Genomic DNA, 21,215 nt, shown 5'->3' on the forward strand with positions numbered 1-21,215 from the left:
GGGAGATAGCCTGAGATTGCTGGTTGTCTTGATTGTTCAGTCACTGGAATCACTTTTGTATAAATGTGGAATATATGTCACATCCATTACCATTTGTTCCATACCCCCTTTCACCCTACCCCCACTGGTATTCATAGAATACCAGCAGTCTCACACTCTGGTATTCAAATGTGTAGGAAGATAATATAACACACACATATAGTTTTGATGTGAATAAAAATACTCAAGTGGTATTCAGTGTTTGAGTGAGCCTTTCGTTTTTATATAATTTTGTTCTTGTGAAAGTGTAAATATATGGAGAGGGAATGTGGAATACTAGTTTCTTCATTTCTCTAAAGTCAATTTATCATGTTAGAAAGTTGCTACCTTGGCAGGGCTAGAATCTAAAGTTAATATCTAGTGAAAAGAATGTTGTTGGCAGCATTGTTTACACCTTTCTGACAATGAGGCTCCAGTGACAGATTTTCCAGTATTAATTTTAGTAGTTCTATTAAATGGAAGGCTCTGGCTACCCATTCGTATGGGCTTATGCCATTAAGAGGTAGCCAGGTAGTACAGTGAATGGAGTGCTGAATCTGAAGTCAGTAAGATATGATTTCTTTTCTTTTCTTTTCTTTTTTTTTTTAGTGAGGCAATTGGGGTTAAGTGACTTGCCCAGGGTCTCACAGCTAGTAAGTGTGTGTTAAGTGTCTGAGGCCGGATTTGAACTCAGGTACTCCTGACTCCAGGGCCGGTGCTCTATCCACTGCACCACCTAGCTGCCCCCAGTAAGATATAATTTCAAATGTGGGCTTGGACACTTACTAGTTCTATGACCTGGACAAGTCACTCAACCTCTGCCTGCCTCTTTTCCCTCAACTGTACAAAGGGAATAGTAGTAGTACCCACCTCCTGTTGTGAGTATCAAATGAAATGTAGGGGCAACTAGGTGGTGCAGTGGATAGAGCAGTGGCCCTGAAATCAGGAGGACCTGAGTTCAAATCTCACCTCAGACACTTACTGGCTGTGTGACCCTGACCAAGTCACTTAACCACCAATTGCCTTAAAACATCCCAGGCCATCTCCAGTCATACTGATATGTGTGTGTGTGTGTGTGTGTGTGTGTGTGTGTGTGTGTGTATAGATATATTATTGAGGAGAGAGGGAGGTTGATGTCCTTGCACAGCACCCCCTCACTTAAATTCAATTCAGTGTAAGTCATGACATCACCCCTATGTCATGGTTCTCTTCAAAAATGGACAAACAATAACACATCAAATGAGATAATATTTGTAAAGCACTCAGCACAGTGCCTAGAATATATAGTAGGTTCTTAGTATATATTTATTCCCCCCCCACGATCCATTCTGCTCCCATTTCAGACATAAAATATGCAAAATCGTATAAAAAAGCCCTTTTTTATCAAAAGCCAAGGGAAAAGAGAGAATCTAAGAGGGGGAGGTGATTAACAGCTGCAAAGACATCAAAGATGATGAAGCCTGAGAAAAAGCCTTTGGATTGAGCAATTATGAGAGAATTTTTTTTTTGTGAAATAGGTTTAAATTATTTGGAGGTCTAGAAGCCAGATTTTAAAAGGATTGAGAAACACATGAGAGATAAGAGAGTAGAGGTGGAAAATATGCATGACCTTTTCTATGGATTTACCTGTGACAGGGGATAATTTTAGGAAATGTCAGGGTCAAGTGAAGGTATTTTGGGATCAAGATCTGTGTGTGTGTGTGTGTGTGTGTGTGTGTGTGTGTGTGTGTGTGTGTGTGTGTGTGTGTATGAGATGGGAAGAAGCCAGCAGAGAGGGAGAGGTGGGAGATGAGAGAAAAGAGGGAATGATTAATAGGATCATAGGAGTTGGGATAGAAGGCATCAGAGATCCAAGTAGAAGGCTATAACTTGGCAAAGAGAAGAGTCACATCATCCTCAGAGACTGGACTAAAGGAGAAAAGAAAGAAGAACAATGTAGATGCATTTTGAGGTGTGGAGTAAGGGAAAAGAAACAAACTTTTTAAACTGATGACCCTTGAATTTCTCAAGTAAAGGGGGAATCTAGGTCTTCTGCTGAGAGAGAATAGTTCAGAGATTAAGTTTAGAGCAGACTATTTGGAACAGATTGCAAGGAGTAAGACAAAAATCCAAGAATAAGGGTATTGTAATAAAGCAACAATAGGTGAGTTGAAGTATAATACTCAGAACTCACAGTAGACTCAGTTGAAAGTTGTGTGTGTTCTTCCATTTGTGTTCAATAGGACCACTAGAGGATTGGAGAAAGTAAATGCTTCAGAATAACCAGATTTGAGGTTTGACAATGATAAGACAAGGGAGCAAGAAATTCAAAGGTAGATGACAATATGCAGTGATGCTGGACAACTATAGTCTCAGGACTATGAACAGAAAAATGTGAAGTCAAAGCAGGGGGATAGACTGGGAGAACAGGGAGTTAGGAAGGAAATAAAACACAAAGGATAAGTCTTCTTAGAAGAGGAAGAAAAGGATATATGGAAGGATGGGTGGTTGTGAAATTTCAGTCTTGGGTTATAGAAGTAAGGGGAAGAACACCACAAGCCTGATATTCACTTTCTTGAGAAAGGAAGGAGATTAACCTAGAAACTAATAAATTAAAGCATCAAGGATTTGGACTGGGAGATAAAGATGGATGGAAGGAACCCCAGTGGAAAAATGTTTAAGTTGTGGCATAAAAAGTAGGATCTGGAAGTGAGGAGTGGGAAGAGAGGGTGTTTTTTACTTTTGGCATAGAAATTCAGGGGCACAAGAAGAGAACCACTCTGTCATGGGGAAGGTGACCAGAGATTCAGCATTTTCCCAACGATGGGGTTTTTATAAATACAAAAAGATAGAACAAGTATATAAAGATGGCATCTAGGATGAAAGATACTGTTTTTCTTTATCAATTAATATCAGCTTTTAAAACCATCATCTTCTTGAGGTCAGAAAACATACCTCCTATTTATATCTGCAACCTACTATAGCACCAGTCATCATGTTCTGTATACAGTAATTTCTCACATCCTAAGAAATGGCTTTGCCTTCCAAATACATTCTCATGATATACACTAACTCCAGAAGGACCACATTTACTTTTTTTTGGCAACCAAACGTCTAGCCAATAGTTATTTAGTTAATGTGCACTAATCTAGTGATCTGAAAGATTTAGTACCATTCCGAAAGATGCCTTAATTTGGATGAGTGAGTTTAGGCAATGACAACATCTTGATCATTATGTATTACCTTCACTTTCATAATGCTAGACTAGGTTACACACAAACTATATTAAATGACTATTGTCTGTTCCCTAAAAGAAGCATCTAGGTGGTGGAGTGGATAGAGCCCTGGGCTTGGAATCAGGAAGAGTCACCTTCATGATTTCAAATCTACCCTCAAACACTTACTAGCTCTGTGACCCTGGACAATTCACTTAATCCTGTATGCCTCAGTTTCTTCATCTGTAAAATGAGCTGGAGAAAGAAATGGGAAACCACTCTAGTATCCTTGCCAACAAAACCCCCACATGGGGTATGAAGAGTCGGACATGACTGAAACAACTGAACAACTCTTCTCTGAAATTATTTTCAAATCAGGAACTTACTAGAATTGTAGGGTATATTATCATTAAATCATCAACATTTAATCCAGCCTCTTACTGAATGACAGGATCCCCTCCACAACATCTGCATGGTTAGTCAGCTAGCCTCTGCTCCATCATTTCCAGTTACGGTGAACTTATATCTCAGGTAGCAACCTATCTCCCCTTTTAAAACCATGTATTTGAAACAGTTCCCCCTTACACCAAGATATTGCCTTGCACACCCCTCCTATTCCAGTCCTAGTTTTTTGTCCCCAGGTACTATGTAAAATTATTCTGACTCCTCATCCATGATAAAGATGCATTTTAGATGTTATTCACTTACAATACATATCATTGTGTTATCATTGCTATATCTGAATACCCAGCACTCTGCTGGAGTCTTTTTTTTTTTTTTTGCTGGGCAGTGGGGGTTAAGTGACTTGCCCAGGGTCACACAGCTAGTAAGTGTCAAGTGTCTGAGGCTGGATTTGAACTCAGGTACTCCTGAATCCAGCGCCAGTGCTTCACTCTGCCACCTAGTTGCCCCCACTCTGCTGCAGTCTTACAAAATCATCTGTTCTCCTTGATGTTCCTGAAATAAGAAGTTCTAAAGCAATATTTTAATCTCCTTAAGCTCCATTTCAGGAGGAGTCCCAGCACAGAGTTCTCCCCCTGTCCTATCAACCACAGGATGGACTTCTCCAGCATGTCCCTTTGTTGGGTACCTTCTTCCCTGATCTATTTTTCGTCTTCCTCATGTTTGCTGTCTTCCCCCATTAGATTGTAACCCTCTTGAGTTAAAGGACTATATTTTCATTGGGATTTCTATCCCTAGGATTTAGCACAGTTTCTAGCACATTGTAGGCACTTCATAAATGTTTATTGACTGACTGACTGATCGATCTCTTGTAGTGAGACTCTCCAATGAAAGCAAATAAAACAAACAACAAAAAATCCCAGTGAAACAAATACCTAGTGTGACACTGTACAATACGAAAAAAATAAAATAAAAACCCAAGGGTTTCATAAATGCAGGACACACAGGCATTTGAACTTAGTGACCTACCCAAACTTTGTTTATTTTTTTATTATTTTCTAACTAGAAGAGAAGGGAGCAGTAGCTTACAAAACCTGATCTGGAATCATGATAATTTTCACAGCCATTTTTCTTGGAGATAGTTTATCTTGGAATCGAAGAATTAGAAGTTCTGGATGCTGGTTTGATCATGCACACTTCCTGGCCTCTCTCCACTGTGAAGTTACAATACTTCAAAGGGATAAATACACTCTCTTTGAAAAACTGGGTGCCATTTAAAATGGCTTTTGAAAAGTAGAAAGTATCACCTTCTATTCCGAAACATGACTGTAGCTTTTAAATGTCTTTACTATGTGTGAATAACTGTTTGAGTAGTGAGAACAATGTGCAAACACAGGGGTAACATATACGGATAAGGTTTTTCACACTATATAATATAAATTCACCAGGGAAAATTTAATAGTGTAGACCTATAATTTATGATTTGAGATCTGAATTTGTTTATTGTCTCAACAAAATCACTTTTTGAGTGAATTCCAAGCATCTTATTAGCTATCTTGAATCTGAGGCGATCAAACTAAATAATCAGTGGTAACTCAGTGGTTGGTAACTTTATTTCTGGCATAGATTACATGACCCTTTTCAGGGAGAATATATTTTTAGGAAAAATAAGCAAATCAGTCAAAAAGGAGTCATTAAGTTCTGACGATCTACCAAACACTGGACTAAGGGTTGGGGATACACTCCCCCCAAAATTCCCTGCCCTCAAGGGATATATTCTAACGAAGGAGACAATATATAAATAATTAGGTCCTGTAAAGATATATGCACAGTAGATGGAAGGTTGTGGTTCATGCTTCTCTCTAAAGAAGACCAATGACATCACAAGAGTCATCTCTTGACTTGCACAGGAATTGGATATGAATGGAGCAGAGCTGTCCAGAGTCATCAGCTTCAATCTCTCTTCCAGAATCATCAAAGTTTAGTGGCAAGGCAATGGTCAAGATGATTCTCTATGGCCCAGGATGCAGTGGGTGACCTTTAGCCTTCCTAAATTAAATTCTTTTTCAGTTTGTCTGAGGCCATGCCCATTCAATGACTAGGAGCTAGGCAAGATTTGAGACAAACGATGACTCAATTTACCACCACAAAGACATTATTCTGGGAGGAGAAGACCCTCAGAATTTCTGGCTGGAATATAACACTCATTGTAAGCCATTAAAACCTAAACAATGAGCTACAGAAGTTTGGGTTAGGGCTATTTTTGGCTATTCAGTGAAAGCCAGGGTGATTTGGGTTTTAAGGTAATCAACTGGAAGGTTATCTCAGATGGAAGGCTTTGCAGGGTAACTTCTGCTAGTGCTTAATCAACTTGCTATTGAAAAATTCCACATTTGTTTTTATATAAGCATTTATAATATAATGCAAACGATTGTACAGTGTAGTGAATAGAGGGCTGGCTAGGAAAACCTAGATTCCAATACTGTCTCTGACTTATACTATGTTACCAGGTCACTTCACTTCATCTCTGTGTGCGGGGTGGGGAAGAGTGACCGAGTGAGAGAGAGAGAGAGAGAGAGAGAGAGAGAGAGAGAGAGAGAGAGAAGCAGGCAGAGAAAAATGAACAAAAGGAAGGAAAAATAATACAACAGTTCAAATATGTGTATTTGCATGTATACATGCATGTTTACATGTATGTATGTATACCTATAAGCATATATGTATGTGTGCATATATACCCCCCCCAAGAAAAAATGAAGAAATTGAAATTAAAAGAAAAAAATGGAAAGAACTAGCTTGATCTTCAAAATGCCTGGCACATTGACAACTGAGCACATGATATGTGAAGAGGTTTTATGCCTCTCTTGCTAAATCTGACAGCTCAAATGAGAATTCTGTTTGGTGATTGTAGGCAGAGGGATTTTTTAGAGAAAACAAGTATTCAAGTTAAATTTAAATTACAAGTTGAATTTTCACATTATCCTTTCATTTTGTAAGATTCTGGAGGTTACTGGCAGGAAGCTAAGTCTATCAGCTGACCCACATTCCATATGATCATATCGCTATCTTCAAATGCTTCTATTACTTTGTTAGCATGTAATGGCACTATCTACAGATTACCTCTGCTATGGAAACAAAAAGTGAAACTTGCATGAGTCTAACCCAGTGGTTCAAGTTAATTAGGCTATAATGTGCACATTTCAAATTGTATAATATTTTTTCATAATAATTATATGCTATGGAGACATCTATTAAAAGCCTAGAGTGATAATTTAAATGCAAAATTCCTGATAGAACTCTATTATATTTTTCATACTAAATTAACATTACAGGCTTCTAATGGGTGCTTTAATTAGGCATTGATGTTATCAGCAATATTTGGCCAAATAAAATCTGCCACTGGGAAACATTCATTAAGCTTAATCTGTGTCAGTCAATAATAAGCCTTTTCTGAGCCTTGTGACTTTAAGGTGATACCAAGGAGCTACCACCCTCACAATATATCTGATTTCCCCACAAAATGCTAAACTATGTGATCATTAAGTATCTTTTATATTTCATCATTTTTCAGACAAACTACTAATTATTTGACATTTCTAATTTCTGAGCAGTGTACCTCAGGTCTCCTCTGGCACAGAAGTATTGCATTAAAAAAAACTATCTGCATGTTTTTCTGTAATAAAAGACAAAGGGTAGCAGCACTTTCTTGTGGTAGCAAAGAAGTAGAAATGAGGTAGATGCTCATTAGGGAACTGTTGGATATATACAATGTACATGAATGTAATGAATATTTCTGTGCTGTGGGAAGTGATGAATATGATGAATAAAGAGAAGCATCAGAAGACTTAGATGAACTAATTCAAAGGGAAGGAAGTAGAACCAGTAAAACAACATTCACAATGATGACAACACTGTAAATGGAAAGAACACCAAAATAGTCAGAACGTTGCAAAATTATGACCGTTTGACCCCAAAGAAGAGATATGAAAAAATATCTCCTCCGCCACTGGCTACTCTCATCCTCTGCAGAGCAGAATGGAGCATTGCATATAACTTCAGGATCTTTCAATGTATTACTTGCTTTTGCTAAATGTTTTCCCTTTTCTCAATTTTTAGTTTATATTACAAAGGATAGAACTCTGTAAGAAGGAAAGGAAAGGGAAATGGAAAAATGCTTGCCAAGTAAAAACAACAAAAATGTAGGTATATATGCATGCATGCATGTATGCATGTAGTTGTGTGTATAATTGAGTTTTGTCTATATATGGGTATACATTTATATGTATAAATTTTATGTATATATAATTGTATAATATATATCAATCATATATGACATATACTTTTATATATACATATATAGCTATATATACCTATCACATATATTTTCCTTTTTTTCTTTTTATATCACCTATAATTCTCTTTGTATCCCTCCCTTTCTCTGCATCCTTATAGAACTCCAGCCTTTATAATAGACTAAAAAAAGGAGAAAGATGAAGATGAAGCAAAATCAAGCAACATGTTGAAAAAAGTTACATGTAATGTTCCTATATATGTACATATGTGTATATGACACACACATATAGGTATATAATACATATAAACAAATATACATATTGTAATGGAATATACTAAATTTGATCATTGACAACGCTATGCTAAGGTTTAGTAAAAAATCCAGCAATTCAGTTAAAGAAGAAGAATCCAGCTTTCCAGACCAGAATCCAGCTTCCTCCTGATGACATCTTACCACTCCAAGAAGACAAGAGAACTGAGAAAAGACTTCCAAAGACTTAATTATTTTTTACTGTTTCATCAAGGAACACCTGTTCCTAGAAGAAACAAAGGGGGGAATGTGATGAAATAATGGGATTTAGCAGATACTCAAAGACCCACCTGGAGATTAATCAAGACTGATTGAATCAAGTGAGAGTAATTGACTGCTGATTAAGCCTACTTCAAGTTAATTGGATTGTATCAAGTTAATTGGATTGTGATCACACCTGGCTATCCCTTAAGAAGGTATAATTCTCAGAAACTAGACTATGAACTCAACTTGAGAACACCTTCAAAGACAATGGATTTGGATGACGCCAACCAATCACCTTGAAGCAGGGTGTAAGGACCGCCTCTGTTCCAGATGTATAAAAAAAGCTTCCACAAACAGCTTGGAGAGGATTGCTGATTAAAACTGGCTGGAAAAGGGTGTTCCTGATTAAAGCAGGCTCATGGAGGAGGACTTCAGGAAGAACCCAACCAGGCTGGAACTCTAGGCTAGGTAGGACTTCTTTTTCATAACCTTCTGAACTCTTTGTAAATATCTGTATGCTCTAATAAATGTTTAATGCCCAAAGACTGGTACTGAAGCCTTTTAAATTTTGGTGACCACAATTAAGATTTTAAACATCACAATATACATTCATTTTTTGGTCTAAATTTCTAATTTTATTTGGTGTTAAGGATAGACTTTTTGTACTTCTGCAGGAATTATCAGGACCTTGTTTAATCCTAATTTCCTGGTGTGCTTCTCATGCTTTTCCTAAGTGTTGCGTTCTCTGGTTGTTGTTTTTTTATGTTTTTGAATAGAATTTTATTTTCCAAAATATATGTAAAAATAAAATTTAACATCAATTTTTTTAAACTTTGTGTTCCAACTTCTCTTCCTCTGTCCATTCCCACCCCCACCCCCCAACAAGAACTCAAGCAATTCAAAATAAGTTATACATGACTAGTCATGGAAAACATTCCCATATTAGCTAGTTGTGAGAGAAAACAGTAAAACAAACAAAAAAACAAACTTCAGATTAAGGAATTGTTAAAGAGGAAAAGAAAAAACATGTTTCCATCTGTTTTCAGATACTATCAGTTCTTTCTCTGCAGATGGGCTTCAATCTTCATAAGTCCTTCAGGGTTATATTGGATCATTGCCTTGCTGAAAATAACCACATGCTTCCAAGCAGATCATCCCACACAATTGCTATTATTTTATATACAGTACATTTCACTCTGCTTCAGTTCATTTAGGTCTTTCCAGGTTTTTCTGATAGTATTCTGTTCATCATAACCTGTATATAGTACTGTAAGCTTGACAGAGAATTTTCTTCATAATAGCCCACCAAAGTAGGTACCATATGTTTTGCCATTATAATCAATCATCATAACTATTTCCCTCCATCCCACTCCCTTCCCATGACATTTACTCTATCTTCTTTTTACCTATTCCTTCTCAAAAGTGTTTTACTTCTGACTATCCTCTTCCCCACTCTGCACTCCCTTTTTTCACCCTTCCTTCCTTATCCTCCTCCCCTCCTACTTTCCTGCAGGATTAAGTAGATTAATCCTCTCAATTGGGTATGAATACTATTCCTTCCATGAGCCCACTCAAGGTCCCTGAGCTAATTCTGTGTTCTAAATTTTTCTTCCTCCCTCCCTCCCTCCTCAACCCTCCCTATGAGATTAAACAATTCAATATGTCATACTTGTGCAGTAATGCAGAACATCTTCATCTTCCTTGAAAGTCTTTTGCTTTTTACTGCTCTCTCCCTTAATCTGCCCTTCCCTCCTTCCCTTCTCCTCCCACCCCCATCTCCCTCTCCTCCCTCAGGGCAAAAATATATTACTATACCTACTTGAGTATGTATGTTAGTCCTTCTTTGAGCCAATTCTGATATTAAGGTTCACTCACTCCCCAACTCCTTCCCCCTCTTCTCCTCCCCTTCATAAACATTTTTCTTGTTTCCTTTATGTGAACAACCTCTCCTCAGTCCATCTTTCCCCTTCTCCCTCCCCCAGTCTATTCCTCCTATTTTAAAGATGTCGGCAACTAACTAACCCATGATGACATCTTTAAAATAGGGTTGAGGTGTAGGAGGAATACACATAAATTCAAGAAAGGGTGTGTGCTTTTCTTATTCTACCCCCTTTCTTTAAGCAAATCTAAAATGGAAATTGATATTAGGGTCACATTGGCACTGGTTGGTGGGGGAAATATAAGCAGAAGTGAATCACAGTGTTCTCTGATAGGCTGTGACAGAAAACAATGCACAAAGGGAGAAGTAGAAGCAGCCCTGAAGTAAACAATCAAGGGTGGAAGAAAAGAATTGGCCATGCTTGGGAATGACCATAGTGCTTACTTACCAGTAATCTTTCCATTGGCTTCTAAAGGAGGCTGCCAGCTCACAATGACAGCTCGAGGCTTCCCTTCCCGAGTAATTACTGTCAAATCCTTGGGTGCAGAAGTTGGAGCTGCAAAATCAGATAGAAGCAAAACCTTAATGAATGAGAATGAAAGAAAACAAATGTCCATAGGATGCTCAATCATGATCTTACTTTGCCAGTAGTTGGGCAAGTACAGCAAAGTTTGATTTGGTATTTATTTCCATCCCTTCTGTCCCTGCTATCCCTCCCCTGTTCCCTCCATGTATGAATTTAAATCAAATGAGAAATATTCAGGGTATTCCTGGAAGCAAAAGGCACTCATTTTATGGAATAGAGCACATAACATTAAAATGTTTTTAGTTGATTTCTACACCCCCCAAATTGAGGACAATTATAAGTAACTAGTTAACTACCTCTTTAACATATGGATGAATTAATTGTTCTATACTTTTTTTTCAAGTGAGGCAATTGGGGTTAAATGACTTGCCCAGGGTCACACAGCTAGTAAGTGTTAAGTGTCTGAGGCCAGATTTGAACTCAGGTATTCCTGACTCCAGGGCTCTATTCATTGCACCACCTAGCTGCCCCTATATACTTTTAAAAATGTTATCTACACTAATCTACCACTCCTACTATCATAGATTTTAGAGTTAGAAAAGACATAGAGAGGGCATCTAGTCAAATACTCTCATTTTACAGATGAAGAAACTGTGTCCCAAGATGATAGAAATAGTAAGAGGCAGAGCTGGAAATAAAACCCAGGTCCTTTGATTTCAATTTCCAGTTCCATATTTCTTTGCTCCTTTGGGAGCCTGCTTATTGGTATTTTAGGACTTACAAGTTAAAATGGAACACTGCCTTGTTCTGCTTATTCTGTGTTGTGCTTAGGAAAGCACTGGCTCTAGAGTCAGAGGATCCAGTTCAAACTCCGGACCTTTGTATGACTTTGGGGGAACTCATTCAACCTGTAAATTAAGTGCAACTTTTCTGGGTCTCAATATGCAAAATGATGATGTGGGCTAGATGGCTTCTAGGGTCCCTTCTAGATCCTATGATATCCTCTAAAATAGAAATAAAAGGAAAAGGATTTAATGGGAGCAGAGCAGATAGAGGATAAAAGGGCAAATTTTCCTCTTTTGGAGGCAGTGAGGTATAGATTAAGGCAGCATTTCTACTTAATATGTTAAAGTTTGGTATGAGTTTGCCATGAAGCAGAAAGATACATATTAAGTATCTTAAGTTGGGATCATGAAAATGATAGATCTTCTTTCCTAGAAGTAAGTGCCAATGAGTTGGAGCAGCAGGGTCAATATATGTCATACTACTTTCTGCATGTACTCTTTCTCACTCTCCCTTAATAGATCAAAGATCTAGAGTGAGAAGGGACTTCAGAGACTATCTAGTCCAACCATCTTATTTTAACCTCTCAGTGAGGTTAAGTGACTTTCCCCAAATCATTCAATATCAGAGAAATAATTTGAAACCTGGTCTTCTGACTCCAGATTTGGGAATTCTTTCCCTTGTACCGAGCTGTGTCTTGTCTTTCCCTTCTCACCCTGTCATCCTGCCCTTTTCTCCTTCTACTACTTTCTTCTTCCTCTTCACTTATTCTTCTTTTTCTCTTTCTTCTCTTTTTGTCTTTCCCCCCTAATTTCCTTCCTTCCCTCTCTTGTTTCCTATAGTTTTCACTCCCCCTTCTTTTCCATCATTTAATATCTTTTCAGTCCACAATCTAATATGTACTCCCAAATACATAGATATCTCTCCATCTCTGTCTCTGGTTCTGCCTCTCTGCCTCACACACAGATGTTCAAACATACATACATATACATATACACATTTGAATATTTATGAGCTATACATAGTAGTGTGTAATCAAATCCTAGAAGTAGATTCATTCACAGTTCCACTTTAAAGCACTTCTACTTTTTACCTAGTCGGAATGTGTATATGGATATATATGCATATATTTGTGAGAATATACATACACATACACACATATATGTGTGTGTGTGTGTGTGTGTGTGTGTATGGATACATGTTTTCTCTTCTATTAGAATGCAAGCTTCCTGAAGTCAGGAATTGTTTCATTTTGTCTTGGTATTTTCAGCACTTGGTACAATGCTTGACATATAGTAGGCACTTATTAAATACTTGTATATTGACCTTTAATTCTGATTTTTAGATTGACACTGTATAAAGTTCTATTTTCAAAGCATGTAAAAGGACGTATTGATCTTAGCGTTTAATCTTTCACCTAGAAATGCACTCTTATCCCCAAATCTAGTGCCTATATGTCTGATTTTCAAAATCAGCCGGGATCCCAATGCCACCCAAGACTTCCTATTCAGCTATGTCCATATGAGTTATGTAATGTGACCTCCTGAGATGTAAACCATAATAAATTAGGTCAACCCAAGATTACTGAGGAAGGAGGCTAAGAGCCTATATGCATAATAATAAAGGACCCAGACCAAGGAAAAGTTACCAATGGAAAAGCAACCCTGTCACCAGAAGATAACATTGAAGACAATGCTCTCTAAAAGAAGGGATTACCAGAGAAAGACAGAAAGAGACACACACAAGTAGTTCAACATAGTTGCCAGGCTAACCTATGGGAGGATGTGATATAGCCATGAACTTCCTAGCTTTTTTCTGCTATTTAAATGCATAACATTTTTTTTTTTTAGTTCAAGTTAGCCATTAGATAAAGGGCTGTGCCTTTTAAACTACTCAGGATGAACTATTTTTCCTTCTTTATATTAAAAGCCAAGTTGATGACTGGGTAAAAGGAAGCTCAAAGGTGATGAGCCAGCTCATTTTGCTAGATGAAGGCATAAAATATGATAAAATGATCCATTGACTTCATCTTTTTTTTGAGCGTAAAAAATGAATCATCCAATTAAAGAAGTGGGTTATTATAATAAACTTTAATGTGTTTTTTATAAGATGCCAACAAACAAGGCTGATTAAACATTTTTATCTCTTTTTTAATGATCTTACTTATTCATTTGTTTGTTTGTCTTCATCTGGCCTATGATTTTACCAATAAAGGGTGCAAACTACTAACTCTTCAATACCTTGTATTCTTAGAGAATTTACGTAGGTCAACCAAGAGGTTAAGTGACTTACCCATGCTCACGTCCCCAGCATATGTCAGTCAAAACCCAGGTCATCCTGACTCCAAGGCAGTTGTCTATAAAATGTTCTCTGCCACCTCTTCTTTTTGGTTATATGAATGATTACAAATAACACATATCTGGGTCCTATATTGGTGGCAGCTAGGTGGCTCAGTAGATAGAGCACTGGGCCTGGATTCAGGAAGACCTGAGTTGAAATCTGGCCTAACGCTTACTAGCTGTGTGACCCTGGGCAAGTCACTTAATCTGTTTTTCTTAATCCACTGTAGAGGGAAATAGAAAGACACCCTAGCATCTTTGACAAGAAAACTGCAGGGGTATCATTGGCATGCAATGGTCCATGGGGGTCATGAAGAGGCAGACATAACTGCATAACAACAAGATATTATATTAAGTTTTTGCCAAAGACTGGACCTGAAATATTTCATTTATTCCCATTAATATTTGAAATGACAATAATATGCTACTTTAAGCTTCTCCTATGTGTCTATCTCTACCTGACACATGTATGCAAATATATCAATCCTTTGATTTCAAGAGAAGTCAACATATTTCTTTTTTCCCCTTACTATTAGTATATCTTTATCCCTGTGGCATGACATTGAAGTGAGAAAGAGTAGATTTATAGAAGTGAGACAAAGAGGTTAAGTGACTTCGTATAGTTAATGGTAGAGCTAAGACGAAAATCCAAATCACCTAACTCTAAGTTCAAGACATTTTCCATTAGAATATATTGCTATTGTGGACTTAGTAGAGGTAAAAATCATTCTGGCATCTATAAAAATATAGTTGTTCACAATATACTATGATTGACATTGTGAGTTGATTCAAAGATGAATGAGACTTGGTCCCAAGCCTCACTTTGCTCACTTATGTAGGACAGAAAAGACATATACAGAGATAATTATAATACAAGGCAGCACATGTTAAGTGACTTATGAATGATATAAATAATCATAGCAGCAGACAGAAAAAAGAGATTATTAGATGAAGAGGATGAGGAGTATTTTGATAAGTTGTAGATAGGAAAGAGTATGAGGATATTCTAACTTAATGAAAAAGATACAGAAATAAGAAAGGGTACCATTTATCAGAGACAACAAGGAAACAAGTTAGGGGTGAGCAGAGAGTTCATTTATGTAGAAGAGTAGGTGACAGACTTTAAAGAGGTAAAACCTGTATGCTGAGGTGAACATGTTCTAGAGTTACTATAGCAATGAATTTTCCATTCTCCTCCACACTATAGGAGAGCATTAAAATGTTCTCCCAAAATTGCTAACGGGTAGAGTAGGGGTGACTAAATGAGGTGGTTTCTGGGTGTTTGTGATGAAGTATATGGCACAGAGTTTGAGTGAGCAGAGAATGGAGAATTAACATTTATTTTGATTGCCTATGTGGAAGAGGAGATAAATGATGAGTACACATGAATGTATAGAAGTCAGTATGTGGTGGTGTTTCAGTGAGTGAGGCATGCGGATTCCTAGATAATTTAAAGGTATGTTTGGGACCACTGGATGCAGATTTCTAGAGGTTTCAGAGTATCCCCTTAGGAGTACTTCCATTTAGACTCTATGGAACAATTAAAAGTTAGGGTATATGCTCCTAATCTGTGTTCAACCAACGAAACTGAGGCACAGTTTTGGTTTGTGATACATTACATGGACTGATTCTGGCATTTGGGGAAAATGATAAATACCTGACTTATATATTTCTACACTCCTAGCTGTCTTTACATGTAAAAAAAAAAGTCCTTGGGGTAGGGATGTGGATGGGCATAATAGGAGATTGGAGCATGGAGAATGATGGAGTTTGAGATCATATGTGAACAAATCTATGTTATTAATAAGAGATAAAAACTTGAAAGGTAAAGACAAGACTGTGGGAAATATTGAACATCTAGATCATCAACTCTGGATTTCATTCAATAAGCAATTGTTCAGTTGTTTTCAGTCATGTCCAAATCTTTGTGAAACCATTTGAGGTTTCCTTGGTAAGTATATTGGAGTGGTTTGACATTTCCTTCTCCAGTTCACTTTACAGATGAGGAAATTGAGGCAAATAGGGTTAAGTTTCTTGACCAATGGGAATTTATAAAAGGTTTGTGAGCAGGAAGCTTGATATACAGCAGTGTTTAGGACAGATTGAATGGTGAGAGCCTGGAAACGGACTAATATACTAGGATTTTCTCAAGACCAGGCTCTACATTATTGTCTAAAATTGATGAGAAGATTAATTTAGCTTCTCCATCCCACATATATGTTGTGAATTATTAAATATGTAAAAATCAGTAGTTCAGTATTTTTCCCATATTTATATTTCCTTCTTTCATTTATATCTCTAGTTCCTTATGAATTATTCTTAATTATGATCATAACCTGGGTAACTCATCCAGATGCTCTTTACTTATCTTTGTAGATCACTGTCTCACTTTATAGTTGTTCTATTCATTAATCGCTTTCCCCTAAATTTGATCACTTCTTATCAGTAATCAACTTGTCAAAGTTGTGACTTTATAGGTCTGGAGTGGATGAGAATTCAAAGGAGTCTGTTTTACACATTTTAAGTTCTGACATGGCTTTTTATGTTTATAAGTAAGGAACTTGTGTAGGGGTGCTTGTGTAAGGGTTGTGTTTGAATCAATTGATGTCATCACTCTACTTCATTTAAAGTAAGTGATAAGATGTTGACACGGATCCCTTTCTCAGGTGAGAGTAATCAACCAATCAATAAGAGGGATCAACTATGTATGAACAAGGCCTAGATGTCAGATACTCATAGACTATATACTAATATTGTCCTTTGTCAGTTTAGAAGCCCTCCAAAATCTTTGGATGAACTGGAATGATGTACTGGAAATGTGATCTTATTGGTTAGGGAAACTTATATGTCTTATTAGTGGTTTATGAAATAGCAGAACAATTTTGAGTATAGAGTACCATAATGCTTTGTTGTTTGTCATTTCAGTTGTGTCTGACTCTTCATGACCCCATTCTTGTTTGTTTGTTTGTTTTGTCAAAGATACTGGAGTGGTTTGCCATTTTCTTCTCCAGCTCATTTTATAGATGAGGAAACTGAGGCAAACATAGTTAAATGTCTTGCCCAGGGTCACACAGCTAGTAAGTGTCTGAGGCTAGATTTGAATTTAGGAAGATGAGTTTTCCTGACTTCAGGCCCGGCATGCTATTTATTGTGCCACCTAGCTGCCCTTGATGATAGAAGCCTCCAATGAAGCCCCTGTGAAGGAATCATTTTTAGTGGAGGAGAGAAGGAAAAAAGTACCTTAACTTTTCCCCCCTCTCCTTACCACATTCGACCATAGGAGAACCTTGTAAATTTTAGACTTCATGCCATCATACTAGCAGGGTTCTCCTGGGACAGCAGTGATCAGCAGCAGCGTCTACATAAGGAGCTGAGGATATAATATATTTAACCAGAAAAGAAAGATTTAAGGCTTAATGGGGAGACCATTAGAAAAGCAAGACTATACCTAAGGTGAAAATCTTGAGGTTTCTAACAAAAGGACTTCCAGGAGCTGAGGTGCCACTTTGTGACCTGTGTTCTCTGAGCTTTAGAGACTATATGTACTGGTGGAAGATTATATCACAAGCTTTTGGGTAGATATTCAGTTACGGATCATGTAAGAACCAAAGCGATGTGAGTTCATGGATTATACTACCCCAAATCCATGAGGGATGATGCCACCTGAATTTTGAATTGATGATAAGTAGTCACTGAAGCTGGATTTTGCCAGGTTAAACAGTTGTAAGAGAAGCTCCAGAGACTAAACCTGACTTATGGCAAGATGATAACACTCACTCAGGTTGAAGTTAAAGGTAGTCCTACAAAAGTATTGTCCTAATACTCTAGCACTCCCTGAAAAAGGAGTCCTACCTTTGTTCTTCTTCTTTTTTTTTTTTTTTTAGTGAGGCAATTGGAGTTAAGTGACTTGCCTAAGGTCACACAGCTAGTAACTGTTAGTTAAGTGTCTGAGGCTGGATTTGAACTCAGGTTCTCCTGACTCCGGGGCCGGTGCTCTATCCACTGCACCACCTAGCTGCCCTTACCTTTGTTCTTTAAATCCTTGCTTTAATGGAGATGGTAGAGAGGCAATATGGTGTACTAGACTTGGAATCAAGAGGTATGAGATCAAATCCTATCTCACTAGCTGTGTGATTCTGGGCCAGTCACTTAACCTCTTTAAGTAAGATGGAGATAACATATATCTCACATGGTTGCTGTGAAGCTTAAATAAGATGATTATAGAATAGAGCTCTTTATAAGCTTCAAAGCACTATTTGTTAGTATTGTCATTACTGTTCTCAAATTATATAACTTCTCAGAGGCTCAAGTTAATAATCTGTTAACAAAAGGGGAGAGTACCTACACCAAAGGTTATTGCAAACAAAACATCTCACAAAAGTTTTAATATTACATAAATATGAGGTAATATTAAACAGCTGAAGCTCTGGCTGATTCTTTCCCAATCAAAATAAGTGAATGAGTGTGTCTTCCCCCAAAGCAGGCAAGTCACTCAACAAAATAGGCAAGTTAGTTATTTTTAAAAAAAGGAAGTGTTTGAAATAAGAAAGCATGATGGGAAGACCACAGATGTTCATTCATAGCTTTTCAAATTCACCTCATCTCAAAAGAAAAGGTTGACAGGGAGCAGTTTTATAAAACAAAACAAAAAATACTTTGTAAATACCATAGTGTCATTTTCCACAAATATGATATAAAGCCGCAAACCTAATAATAAAGTATTTTAATATCTGCTTCATTGGATGTTAACTTTCTAAGCACTATAAATGCCAACCACTCCATATCACAACTGAATTAAGGTTATGAACTCTATATTTATGGCCATAGTAAATAAAACTAGTAAAATTTCAGTGAATTTCATTAACCCAAATTTGAACTATTTCAGGTTGAACAAAGCTTTGAAGTGTCACCCTGTTGTTATTGAGTGGAAGTGAAGACACGAGCTCTGGCTTTTATACCCAGGTGGGGTTATTCAGGGTAAACTTCAGTGAGGGTATAAAAGTGTCACTAATGTCGAGCCTAAACTTTTTTTTTTTAATAACCCTTGAAGTAATTGCTCTCATCCTAATACGTGCCTATTTCAGGTGCATTCCTAAAAGGTTAATTTTGGCTTCTAGTTAATCTGCCCCTATTTACAGCAACTTCTAGGGCCCATCTGGGAGTGCCAGGTCTCTTTAAGAATTAGGAATAAGCAGTTATCTTGGTAATAGGTCAGCAGGAACCTTTTCTAATACCCTGGGAGGCCCATATACAATGTCCTTTCTTGATGTATTGGTTGCCTGCTTCCTGGAGATAGAGGTAGCAGCAACAGCAGTGGTGAGTCTAGGAAAAATCACAAGCTTCCATTTGTCAATTGAGCTATTTTCCTCTCTGGCCCATCTTCTATCAGTAGATCAACTTTCAGATTTCACTTCCTCAGGAGAATATCTCCCCAACTGACTGTCCTCTAACCACTCTCCTATTCTAAGTCCCTTTAGTACTTACACATTTAATCTGCATTATATTTTCTTTATACATTTTAATATATTGCATTCAATAATCAAGGTTTTTGTTTTGTTTTAGCATCACTTAACAAGACTATTAGGATTTTGAGGAATGTCTCTTTTCTCTTGTATTCCTAAGTAATATCTGTGTAAAAGTAAAAACTTGTATAAAAAAAAAAGTAAAACAGCTATTAAACATTAGTTAGGTGATTTTGGACAGTCTGAAGTCAAGCGCTTCTGTGTTTGTGTGTATAAAGTACAAATGCAGAGAAAGATTCAGAGATAACTGAATATGCCAAATTTCATAACTAATCCAAAGACAGAGTTTATCTTCTCTTCTTGAAACAGCTATGTGACCCATTACTTAGAGTGCTGGACCTGAAATCAGGAATTAGCTGTGGGGACCTGAACAAGTCATATAACTTCTGTTTGACTGAGTTTCCTCACCTATGAAGTTGGGATAGAAATAGCACTTCCTTTACAAAGTTGTTCTGAGGATTAAATAGAATAATATTTTAAAAATACCTTTATGAACCCTAAAAAACTAAGAAAATACTAGTTATTACCACCACCATCATCTTGTTATTGTTGTTATTATAGCTCCTGCTCCTGTATTCCCCAGTTATTATGTATTCAAGCTTCAGCAAATTCCAGGTCTTGGTAAGTCTACTGAGAAAGTATATACTAAAACTCCATCTTATGTAGATAGTCATGCTGGTGCTAGAGGGCTTCTTAGACTTTTTCCACTTGTGACCCCTTTTTGCCCAACAACACAACACCGGGTATACGGGTATATAAAATAGGTACTTATAACCTTTTACTGTTGCCAAATCTTTTGTGACTCCCACATTCACTTACGAAACAGCATATGGGGTCACAATGCACAGTTTAAAAAGCTTTGGTCTAGAGAACACTATAAATGTCAATTGCAAGAGCATATCATTTAAACATCTTCTTTGACTTAACGTACCTGCTTCATATGTGGTGGCATGCGCAGTCATACTCCATGTGCTTGACCTTTGACCTTTGGTTACCATGACTGAGAATTCATACATAGTGTTTGGTTTAAGGCCTGTTGCTGTGTGACTCAGAGATGTTATATCTGCCGACTACATATGCAGGAGACAAAAAGCAAGTAGAGAAACACTGTGAACACCATCAACATGGTAAATCAAGACATGTTAAAAAAAAAACACTATCAAATAATTCAGCAATAAAACACTTGGACTTCCTGGAAGAAGTATTTGCTAGCTGAGAATATTGGTTCTAATTTCACTTTGGAAAACACAAAGATACAGTATCAGTATCAGTTTATATTCTGGTAAGCTATAAAGCAAACGATGTCCAATAAAGCAAACTCTTATACTAAAGGGTGATTTAGCATAGTAACCTCTCCCAATATAAGAACCTGATATGTTCTTGGGAGAAGTGAACCATAATGACATGCCACAGGTCACCTTATTCTAGCATCTTTTTTTTTTGTTTTGTTTTGTTTAGAGAACTGCTTGTATAGAACTGATAATCATACTGATTCAATTTTGTTATATTAAATTTAAATTATATTAATCAATGTTTTTAATATTGGTCATTGAATATATAGAGCATCAATTTATGAAAGATTGAGCTTTACAACTCTATTTTGGATTGTAGCTACTTGTAGAAGTGTGGTATTTCCTTCTGGATTGATCATTAGTTCCATATGGGTGGAGGCTGTCTCAGTTGATCTTTATGTCTCCCTAAGGCTCTATCATATTCTTTTATACAGAGTAGGAACATTATAAACA

At 37.1% G+C, this 21,215-nt stretch overlaps 1 protein-coding gene across 1 annotated transcript in view; it reads right to left on the reverse strand.

Annotated features, from left to right (window-relative positions):
* DCC (DCC netrin 1 receptor) overlaps positions 1 to 21,215 on the reverse strand; it is a 1,450,760-nt gene that overhangs the window by 157,208 nt on the left and 1,272,337 nt on the right. Inside the window, exons 18-19 of the mRNA XM_043979362.1 lie at positions 20,402 to 20,540; positions 10,749 to 10,856 (exon numbers count right to left, since the gene is read on the reverse strand). Coding sequence (XP_043835297.1) covers positions 10,749 to 10,856; positions 20,402 to 20,540 — 247 coding nt within the window. The remainder of the gene's footprint in view (positions 1 to 10,748; positions 10,857 to 20,401; positions 20,541 to 21,215) is intronic.

Source organism: Dromiciops gliroides, chromosome 1, assembly GCF_019393635.1.
Source record: "Dromiciops gliroides isolate mDroGli1 chromosome 1, mDroGli1.pri, whole genome shotgun sequence".
Classification (NCBI taxonomy): domain Eukaryota; kingdom Metazoa; phylum Chordata; class Mammalia; order Microbiotheria; family Microbiotheriidae; genus Dromiciops; species Dromiciops gliroides.